At 51.7% G+C, this 11,330-nt stretch overlaps 1 protein-coding gene across 3 annotated transcripts in view; it reads right to left on the bottom strand.

Moving 5' to 3' along the window:
- The window catches only part of RNF216 (ring finger protein 216), a 77,045-nt gene that overhangs the window by 14,372 nt on the left and 51,343 nt on the right, over positions 1-11,330 (bottom strand). For all 3 annotated transcript variants that reach the window (XM_066977900.1, XM_066977901.1, XM_013174888.3), the window contains exon 14: positions 608-705. In XM_066977900.1, the coding sequence (XP_066834001.1) occupies positions 608-705 (98 nt within the window). The remainder of the gene's footprint in view (positions 1-607; positions 706-11,330) is intronic.

The following is an 11,330-nucleotide window of genomic DNA, read 5'->3' as shown; positions in this document are numbered from 1 at the left end:
CACGCAAGTATTTCAAAACGTGACTCGATTCTGTAAAGATTCCTACAGACAGACTGGTTAGAAACAGAGAAAAACTACTGAGAGCAAACACATCCATCCATAAGCCAGAAAGCAGTAGCTGAGCAAGCCACGCTTCGGCATGTTGTCACCGGCCTAGGTTTTCAGAAGGTAAGCTCCTTTGACTCAAGACGCTGCTTTGGCTCAGCACAACACCTCCCTTCTCCCCCCAAGTGAATGGAAGCAACACAGCGGGGGTTTCTCACCTCGGAGAAGGACCAGGTGCCAGCCTGCGAGACATCGGGCTAGCCAGGGGAACAGGCTGGTCTGGTGACAACTCTCCCACGTTCTCAGATTACCACCTGGATCCCTTGCCAAGTATCTTTCACAGAAAGAAATCCCATCCCAGGAGCCTTCTGACCCCTCAGCTTTGATGCCTCCAGTACCTCCCTGACGGAAGGTAACGACACCCAGCAAGACTTCAGGGCTTCCAATGTTTACAACAACGGCTGAGTTTCTTACCCCCCCTCCACACCACTTATTGCCTGTCGCATCGCCTTTACGATTTTATCCACCCCCCTATTTTTGCCTGTTTGTGGCCTTTACTTACATGGATGTCCTATATTTGATGTCATCCTTCTCAGCCAGCTGCTCGCAGGTGAGGTTCATGTGCTCCTTCCACAGGCCCTGGCACTTCCGACATGTTTCCTGAAGAAGACAGCAAACGTTGAAGAAAGAGAAGACCCAGCACACCACTAAGAGCATTAGGGATTGGAAAAAGGGATTGGAAAAATTCCCATCTCTTCCCCCACCATGCTGCAGATTCTCAGCTGAGGATGGGGCTGGCAATTTCTGCGTAGAGGCACAAGGCCCCAGAGAGGTCTGTAGGTCTGTCCCCCACTGGAGACCAGAATGAAACCACCCATAACAGCAGCCAAGGGGTTTCCAAGGCACAAGAACCCAGGTACAAAAAGCAACTGGAGCTATCTGAAACCGTGTAAAACGAGTCTGTAAACCCAAGTTCACCCCAACTCGTGGAACGGCCACCGGGTCAACCAGTAGCTTCCAGGAGCTGGCTGCAGAAATGAAAACACAACGCTAAAGGTCACCAAGCTCCTATGCTTCCTGAGCAAGATCTTTCCCCTGCATACAAGGGGCTTTTAGTTCAGCTTGTGATGGAAAGCTTGCTGCTGTTTTGCGGTTGCATCAAGAACTCTGCCTCACCTCACAAGCAAGTCTATATTTTGCTTTGTAAAACTTCACGAAATGAAGTTAGAGCAGTTTATGTGAGTAAACGTTTTACAAGGCAGGATGTGGACAAGCGTCCACAGAACAGAGGTGGCATCTGAAAAAGTATTTACAAATTCAACCAAAATAGCTGAACTAAGTTTAGAGCAAGTGACTGAGCTCTCCTGTTCTTGCAGGCTCTTCAGCACCAGGACTCAGCTCAGGCTGGTAAAGCTGCTCGGAGCAGGAGAGCTGTGGAGGCACTCTTGGCAAGGGAGCTTGGACTAACACTGGCGACACAGTTGATTTTTTCAGCTGGCTGTCCAAAGAAAACATAATTTTGTTTTGGGTCAAACAAGAGATTTTTCCTTTAATTTGAGGACGATTAAAAAAGCATCCAAATCAAACTTGGAAGAAGCGCACGTTTCACGATCCAACTGTTTCATCTTCAGGGCTGGGACTCGGGCTTTTTACATCCAGCTTTCTCCCCGTGGCAGGAAAACCAGATGGCTGTGAAGCATCCTCTTCCCCTCCACACCAAGGGAGGTCCCACGAGAGAGCCTTGCCCTGCTCCAGTCGCGCAGCTAGTGAGAGATGACAACTGCAGAGACACCTTTTTGAGTGCATTACCTTCATTTTATTTTAATAAAGAGCTCGGACGTTCATCGGATAGACAAAAGAATTAGCCACCATCTAACCAAGAGTTCTCCTCAGCTCTCGGTGCCTTCTCTGCCTAAAGACACGCGCAGGCAGCAGCGCGCTTTTGATCATCAGACAAACAGGACGAAGACCAAAGCTCCCAAGGAAGCCACCCCTAGGAGGGGGGGGTGCAAAACGTTGACTTGTTTGTATTTGTGCTCGCTGGGAGCTGCTTAATAGCTTCGGCTTTCATCTGCCGAATGAAAGGCTCCTCGCCCTGGCTGGTGAGCCGGACGTGTTTGCACACCGCAGGGCACAGGGCTGGAGGAGGAGAGCCGAGCGTGTGTCCACGTCCCAGAGCTCAGCACAGCGTTTTGTCATCACTCACCATCCCGATGCACCTCGGGCAGGCAGGCCGAAGCTTTAAGGGGCTACAGGTGCCTTGTTTCTGTTGATCCCTGTGAATCACTCGTCCTACGCTGCATTTTCCTGTTAGAGCTGTTAAATCAGGCACCATTTTGGGTGCCTCCTCGGCGAGGAACCTCCCTCCCCCTTTTATCCAACACCCAGCCAAATGCTATTCGAAGATCAAAAGCCCTGCGTGCTTTTTTCCATACATCAAGGGTTAAAACCGGTCGCTGGGGCCCTGCTACCCAGAACCACTTTCACACGCCAGCAACAAAGATTTCACAGCTTTCTGCCAGAAGGGTTGGCACGCGCTGCAGCCAGGAGCCTACGATTCCCAATTACTTAACTCCAGGAGCCTCCTTCGCTGCCGAAGTAGAAGCGATGCCCTTCTGGAGCAGACGGAGCCGCTTCTCCTTCACACCAAGCCGTTCCCTTTGCCTTTTGTTACCGCCGCCACCCCGGCTTTGAACGCCGCGGGTATTTAAAAACAACGCTCTCCCTCGAGCCGGGGCTGCTGCTGTTTGCCAAACAGTTGTCTCCTCCACCCAGGAAAGGGATTCCTTTACGGGCGAGGAGAAAGGGAAAGGACAGAGCCTCGCAGGCTCCCAGATGTGCTGGCACTAGGTGAACCTGGAGGCATCTCACGGCGAGCTCTGCGCAGCGAGGGCCGTCACGGCTGGGCCCACGGCTGCGATCCTGGCCCCGCCCGGGGCTGAGCACCAACATCCCTGGGGTTTTAACCACCACCATCACCTGCTGCACGCCTCCGGCCTCGACATTCCCCTTCCAGGAGAGAGAAGGGAACATTTTGGCAACGCACGGGCCATTGAGAGCTCGATGCAGCTTCTCATTTAAGCGAGACAACGGCCCATTGTTAGCAGTTACAGGAACTGGTGTCGGACCCCTCGGCACAAAAAGGAGAGGAAAGTGTGTAAGTGTGTGGTTCAGACAAAGGCAGCTGCTCCAGGGCCATAACTAAGGTCACAGCCGCCGCCTGAGAACAGAAAAATGACCTTTGGAATTTTTACACCTACTTGAATCAAACCCGCTCCGTCGACGAGGGCGCTGCACATCCCGCACAACGACGATTTTCATCTCGACAGAATTTCCACAGAGGGTTCTTTTATTTCAGCAGCAGCTTTCTGCTCGGTAAAGAAATGTACTCTGCCATTTCCATATTAATTAACCTAAACACGCAGTAGGACGGCTGATTTTTGCAAGCACCCTAGATTATTTCCATTGTGCAATCCTGGCACCACGACAAGGCTACCGCAAGATGAGGCAGCATCTCAACGCACACAAAGAGGGAACGCATCCTTCCCACCCCCAGAGCTAACAGCCGGGGAGCGCATCGGTCTCCTCCAAAACCAAATCCTGTCCCCAAATCCTGCCCGGCTTCTCCTGCAGTTGTCTGTGAGCCAACCCCGACCGTCACACAGAGGTACCCAACGTGGGAGAGCACGTTTTATTTTTGTCTTAACAAAAATAAAAGCTTTTCGGTTAAATTAATCCCTTCCAGGGGGGTGAATTCGCTGTGTTTCCCCAGCCCAGCCCTCCTCCCAGGCAGGGCCAGCCTAACAGGCAGGTACAGTTAATACAGCTCACACTTCCAGGGCGGTTTGGAGAAGCCTTGGCACTCGTGAGCGGCTCCAAACCAGGCACGGATGCCGGAGATTAAGTATCTCCTGCCTGTTACATCTGCCCGGGCTTGGCAGGCGGCCTGGGACAGTCCATTAACGCGCTGGGCTGGGACAGCGGAGAGGAGGATGTGATGGAGAGGGTGTTTAATCACACTGTAATCTCCTCACTGTACATCTGTTAGAGGTAGTGGCTCCGTTTCCTCTCGCTGGCCGCCAGGAAGCAGCCGGGATTAGCACAAACATGTTTGGGTTCAGGAGGATCCTTTGTTCCCAGGGGCAGGAGCGCGGACGCCCGGCTCTCTGTGCTCAGGGCCAGCCCGCTGCCTTGCAGCGCAGCCACCGCGATCCTTAACGGCCCTTGTTAATTGTCCCTGCCTCTAATGAAGGTAACAAGGAAGTGTTTTATGGGAACCGGCCTCCCTCAGCACTTCCACTGATCCTCGCCACAGATGCTGAAGTATTAAAACACAGCCTCAACTTTTTTTTTTTTTCATTCCATCCTCTGCTAAAAATAACTCCGAGGTCCAGCCCATGCACCGGGGGGAAGAAAGCCCTGAGAAATGAACTTCCCCCCGCCAGCCCCCGTGTCCTTTCGGCCACAGGCGGGCTGTTGTTTGCACCGCCACGAGCCCGTCAGCACCCGCTTTGCCTGCTTTCGACCCAGGCGAAAACATCAGACGATGCCAACGGCCCCGGGACCGGCTGCCCACGGCATTCCTGCGTGCCTGCTGCTTCTGGGGGAGGTTACGCGAAGCCACTTACTGACTGAGCAAAATGCAAAGAGGGGAGGGATAAAAAAAAAAAAAAGGCCAAAAAAAAAAAAAAAAGAAAAGCTCCTCTCAAACACCAGGCAGTACACCAGGCTGTCATCACCGCCCTCCAGCTCTCAGCTCTCATCAGCCGCCGCTGATGGCACACGTGGGGACATCGGCGGTTGCGCTCCCCGCCGAGCCGGCGGGGGGTAACGCGCTGCATCCCCTCGGCCTGGCTGGGCCGGAGCCCCCCGCTCGATTCCCCGCTCCTTCCTGCTCGCAGACACACAATAGAGCAGGCTGGCCTCAAAACCGGCCAAGTTTTACCCCAAACCAGATGTGAACGCAACGGTCTCGGAACAGCACCTCGGGGCCAATCTGTGCCGCGCCGGTTTAATTACAGGGCTGCAATTCCCAAGCAGAGGAGGTAATGGGAGAACACAAGCACACAGCCTTCCTCCCCGCAAAGCGTCCGCTGCCCTGAACGCCACACCGACCTCGGGTAAAAGCGGGTGCAGACGGAGCTCCGTGAGCCCAGCGTAAGCACGGATACGCTCTCATGGCCAACCCCTTCAGAGCTGTTTCTGGGATTTCCTATATGTTAATTCTGGGATTTCCTATATGTTTAACTGGGATAAAGAGGACGCGATCCAGCCCCAAACAATCCACGTTGGTCAGAGCGCCTGCTTTAGATACGTAGGAACACCCAGCACAGCACAAGGGGGCTCGTGGGCATCCGACTGCTCCAAAAGCTGGCACCGCTGCGGGCAGCAGGCGAGATGAACCCCAGGCACCAACCCCAAAAGCATAAAACCCATTCGGCGTGGCAAAACGGGCACAATGCCTCGGGTGGGCAAGGAGTGCCGAAGTAGCGGCGGGGAGGAAATCAGTGCTGGGTGGCTTCCTCCTCCTCCTCCTCTTCCTCCTCCTCCTGGAGCAGCTGTTCCTCAGGCAGCGCTGCCGCTCAGCGGCCGCCGGCCACACCGCAGCTCTCGGGGCTTGGGGATGGAAAAGGAGAGAAAGGAGGAGACGAGCTGCTGGGAGAAAAAAAAGTGACGTCTCCTCGCCTCGCACAGCCATGATTTGTTCTGGGAGGGGAAAGGCTGCAGGGGGAAACGAAGCCTGGGACTAGGTCTGTGTGAATGGGGCGGCAGGAAAACGTAACTGGAGACCTGCAGGGGATGGGGATAAGGAAAATCCACGTTTATACCTGACACTCATCAACAGCGCTGGTTAAAGCTTTTACAGCCATGTATTAAACAGAGTTACCAAAAATGACAACTCCAACCAACGCCTCCTGTTTTAGATGTTTTTGTTAAATTCAGCATATCACAATCCCCCCTACCTTTCAGATAATGGAGACGTGCGATGCCCAAAACACAGAGGAAAGCAAAGCAAGCTTCTTCCCCTCCCCAGAGCTCAGCTTTAAGAGGCTGGATTACCTGGTGCTTTGGCTGCAGGACGTTAGTATATAGTTAGAGACGTATAGAACCAAAATACCTGCAGTTTCACACCAGAAGTGCTGCTGGGCAGCAGTAACACCCCACTGCTGGTCAGAGAGGAAACTGCTAGCATGAGAAACTGCTCGCTTACCGTAATATAACCAGAGAAACAGCCCTGCTGCTGAAAATGAACATGCTTTAATTTGATCTTGTACCAAAGTTTAAAGAATTTGCCTACTGATATTTAAAAGAAGTATTTTTGTTTCAAAGTTACTTCCTCTTAAGTCCCATGGATGTGAGGAATGTATCACAAGTCCCAGGCAGCAGGACGGCTGCATAAATGGACACTGCAATATTTGCATCACTCGTTCATCTCACCAGGATCCCTTCCCTAAACTGAGAAACAAGTGTTTCTCGTAAGGATAAGCTTCACCCCCCAAAACAATGCTTTTTCAAAAGCTGGTCCCCTGCCTCTGGGCAGGATCCAGCAGCTCCCCAAGCAGAGAAGTTTGGGGACAGCCGGGGGGATCGGCTCAGGCACCTTTCGCGGCGCTCATCCAGCAACCCGAGGCACCGGCAGTGCAGGTACAGGAAGCCACCACTCGGCCACTTTATAAAGGTGGGTTAAATATAGGCTGTGACCTCACGCTGAAGACGTTCAAATCAGCATACCTCGAGTCACAGCACTCTCTCCTAGGGCAGGAAGTCGGAGAAACTCAGTACCTGCTACCGGAGCCACACGCGGAGCCGGTAACCAGCTTTCAGATCCGCAGGACTGATTGCAGGTATCAGCTGTACGCCTGCCCGGCCAAAGTAAATAATTAAACGCCAGCGGACTGGTTCAAAGCGCTCAGCACCTGACCCTCCTGCATCTCCCCTCTGCTGCAGATTGCCTTACTCCACTCAGCAGAGGAGATCTAAGAGGTCATCCATTTAAGCCTGTACACAGCAAAAAAGCGATTTTGTTTCCAATTGCTCGAACTCCAAATCAAGAAATCTAGCAGGGCTAAGTAACAGTAACTGTGGATTTGAAGGAACAATGCAAACCTCGGGACAGGAACACATTTAGCTTGCAAGGCAAGCAGCCTGATTTTTGAAGGATAACTCGAGGGACTGCACCCAAAGATAAGGAGATGGTTAAGGTGTTACAAAAGCAAGGCACCTTATTCGCAGAGATACCTGCTAATGAAGCATTGTAAGGCCGCGAGGAGGAACAAACACTGGAGTTAATTTTGAAGCTTCCCTCTTCCACCCCCACAAGACAAACAAATCCCCCATCGCCCTGCCCCAGACACCAATCCCTCCCCACTGCTTTCTGGGGCAGGAACTGCAGAGCCTCTTCCAGAGCCGGCTGTCCTGCTGTTCTCCTCGGCCTCTCTCCCCCTACCGTCTCCCAGATTTTCTTGTGTTAGGAAAGGATCACACCAGGAACTCCTTTACAGATGTCCTCTCCTCCAGCAGCAGTTGCGTGGAGACCCAGGTTTATGTAACACACCTACGTCCACTTTTAATGAGTCTTTGCAATATGGCAACTCTGAGAGTAATTCAGCAGCGTTAGCACGCGTCTTTATCAATTTAGAGCTTTTTTTTTTTTTAATCAGTACTCTCTACTTACAGCATAAGTTAACACCCCAGGTCATTGCAACACTTGCAAGGGATGAAAAACGTGAGCTTTCTGAGCAGAGTGGCTATGCTGGCGAAATAAACCCTCAGAAACCGTGCGAGTACAGCTTGCTTTGCCAGGGAAATTAACCTTGAACAAGGGGAAACCCCACAAGTAAGCTGCTCCCAGATTTAAGCTAGCCATAACAAAAACAAAACCAAAAAAAAAAAAGCAAAACCAAAGCAAACAAAAGCACGGAGAACCAGCAAGGATAGAGAACTACAGGAAAATAAGAACAAAATGATACTTGGCCACCTTGAAATCTCAGAAGTTTGTACAACTTTTCTGTTTTAATGCCTGCATGATACAGAGTTGCCTCTTACCTGTTCCTCTCCATGCAGACACTAAGGGAAGACACTTTCGGAGCCCCTGAATTTGATCTGCACAGCACAGCAGGCAGATGGTGCTTATGGCAGAAAGTGAAAATGGTGAAAACGGCCCTCTGAACTGCTCACCTCCATCTTCCAGATTCACCAGGGTGACACCGAGTCAGCTGCAACTCGTTTGCTACCCTAAAACAAGCTAGTGGTAAAAACCAAAGCCAGCGGCCTGTGCTAGCACAGCCTGCTGAAACACCCTGGCTAGGAAGGGTGCTGCGTGGTTAGGAAGGGCGCTGGGCAAGGCTTTGAAAGCCTCAAAGCACCAGGCAGTGCCGCGTGATGGGAGACGTTGTACCTGATGTTCCAGTTGATGTTCCAGTGCAGCCAGGCACTGGACTTCCTCCCATAGAACAAAAGCTATTCAAATACCTGCTAAAAAAGAAAAAATAGACACCAAGCAAATGAGCATGCGCTGCAGCAAAGCCGAGTAAAGCATTAAGAACTAACCAGGGAAATAAGTGTGCAGGCAGCTCACCAATTCCTCTTTCAGAGCCCCCAGCTGACATTTTCACTGCCTCTTGTTGTACCCAAAGCACCGACGAGTCCAGACCAACACCAGCTGGGCACGGGTTTCCCTTTGGTGCAGAGGTGGCAAGAGAAACCCCAAAAGTGCAGCTTCAGGAGGGTTTCCAAAGCCCTACTACAGTTTTGGTAGACACGATATGCCTCCCCGGGGCTGCCAGGAGCAGGACACCGGAGTGGAGCAGCTTTCAGGGAAGGGTGAGACAAACGATACCCAAAATCAGGAGGCACGGGCAGAGGCTGCAACACCCAAAGAGTCTCTTACCCAAAGCACGCGTTGCAATGCTGAAAAAGACCAACGTCAACCCTTGCCGTACGTACGCCTTCACATCCCAGTGAACAACCGCGGGTGTTTTGCAGGCAGGAACACACCAGCCTTCAATTTGCAGAGGTCTGAAGCGATACAGGAACAACCAAGGGGCCCTGCACACCCCACAAACCCACCTGGGCATGCAAGGAGCGTGGCAGAGGGGACAGGGCCACCCGAGGCCATCCCACACTGCGCCCGCTCGCACCCAGACCCGTCCAGTCTTGACCAAACCGATCGGCCGAGCTAAGTCCTGCAGGCAGGCTCAAGCAGTATCCTGCCAAACAAGGGCCAACTCAGGACACTTCTGTCTCCTAATTAGAAGAGTCGTTTAATCTGTAATTTAGTTTTCATTTAAGTCTTATAATCCCTTTCGATTCGCGTTTTTAGTAGTCTCGGAAAAATGCGGCGGTCGGAAGCACTTTGGAATAAGAGGAGGACCATCTTGGATCTGCCTAAAATAAAGCTAAACTGAGTGAGCACTTCCAAGGGGAGCCTCTCCACCCTGCCTGGCCCCGAAACAAAAGCTGGTAATCCAGCAAGACAGGCTCGCTTCCACGCAATCATGTGAGACGAGGCAGGAGGCTGGGAAAATGAGACAAAAATCAAGCTCTTGAACACAAACATTTGCAAGGTTTCAGGATCACTCCAAAGAAGGCTCATCTGAACAGAAGTGAGAAAGGAAGAAGAGCTGCAATGCTTTACATTGTGAAATCCCAAGCAAAGTAGTTCCCCTTCTGCTACACTTGCAAACACTGATCAGAAAGCTTGGTTCCCCTCCCCTCCCCTGCTTCTCTGTAGCACCAAACCAATTTAACTAAATGCACTGCTCAACTATTTGCATGGCATGGCTAGTCTATAAACCAGACATGTTGCAAGGCTGCCTTCTATAAAAGACAAAAAAATAATAAATTACAAGCCACCTCCTCTCCAGGGACCTGTTTAAGAAACAGCAGTAACTCCTAAGCAGCAGCAGTAATTTCTGCCATGACCCAACCACGACAGCAAAATGTTTCCGTGTTGTATCGCTGCTGTCAGGCCAGGTTGCAGGGGAGGATCCTGCTCATGCAGCAGCAGGAAGGCAAGTTCCCACCATCCCAGGTCACAGATGGAGGAAATGTTGCTTCTTGCTGAGATGGGCTCTGCCAGATGCTCCCATTCACCCAGCAGAGGCTGTCTCCCTTGTTCCACCCCCGTACCAAGGAGGCTTGCCATGAATCCCACTGATGGCTGTCATTGCCCTAAATAACATCGGGCTTCATCCATTCTTCCCCACACTCTGGTTCGGGCAAGCACCACCGGGAAGCTCCAGCAGCAGGCAAGTTTGGGTGCAGACCTTCACCCGATGTTCAGTTTAGGATGTGCTGTTCAGTTTAGGATGCGTGCCTTCCAGTCCAAACACAAGACCTAGCAAAGATTGCTGAGACTCTCTGAATTAAATAGGAAAAATTTGAAGCCTGCAAGTACCGAGTGCTTCGGTAAAGCTGAAAGTAGGCGAGGATGAAGATTAGTTACCTTTGGGGGCTACCTTATCAAAAGGTTGGATTATTGACTTACACCGCACAGGCAGTTCCTTCGAAAGGATTAAGTGCCGTACCCTCAGAGGGTAACCAAGCCCAGACAAAAACGCAGTGTGGGATACTGAAAGATTAAATCAACAATTCTGGCAGCACAAATGAAGTATTTAGAAAGAGGATTGGTTTTTACCATCTCCCCAGCCCCAGAGCAGTTTAAAGATTGTGTTCTTTTTTCCCCTTGGACCTCTGCTGTAAAGTCAAGGGAAGGAGAAGAAAAAAAAAAAAAGTGTGATCACAAATACGCTATTGTCAAACCAGAGCTGAAGAATGTGCAATTGCTACTGAAAACCATTTCCAAAGTGCTTCCCCGACACGTGGGGAAGTGCTCAGCTCCTACTGACCAGCTGGTAACCAAGAGGAAGCTTCCCATGTGAACAAAGCAGATTCCTTTGCTGCTTCCTACAGTCAGCAGCAAAGGAATCGGGATCTTCAAAGCCACCTTCCTCTGGAAGAGAAGCCACACGCCCACAGCTGGAGCTGTTATCTGCTGAGGGGGCGGCTGGAATGAAGCAGGAGATCTGTAAGGTGCTGAGATAGTTACATGAGCTCTCATCCTCCGGGATACCCAACTCGTTTGTTCCAAGGCGCAAGCGGGGACCTAACAACCAGCCCGACCAGGTGGGAAGAGCCTTTCCCTCCTGCCTGCCGCAGGGAAGAGCGGAGGAGCCCGTAAGCGATCCGTCTTGTCGAGGTCAGCAGCTCCCAGCGGCGAAGGAGGCTCACCAACAGCCCTGGGAACATCGCGGCAGACTCTCCCAACCAGTCAGTCTTTCCTC

Source organism: Anser cygnoides, chromosome 15 (assembly GCF_040182565.1).
Source record: "Anser cygnoides isolate HZ-2024a breed goose chromosome 15, Taihu_goose_T2T_genome, whole genome shotgun sequence".
Taxonomy (NCBI): Eukaryota; Metazoa; Chordata; class Aves; order Anseriformes; family Anatidae; genus Anser; species Anser cygnoides.
Note: the sequence above shows the minus strand (reverse complement) of the source record. Positions and strands in the feature narration are given on the sequence as shown.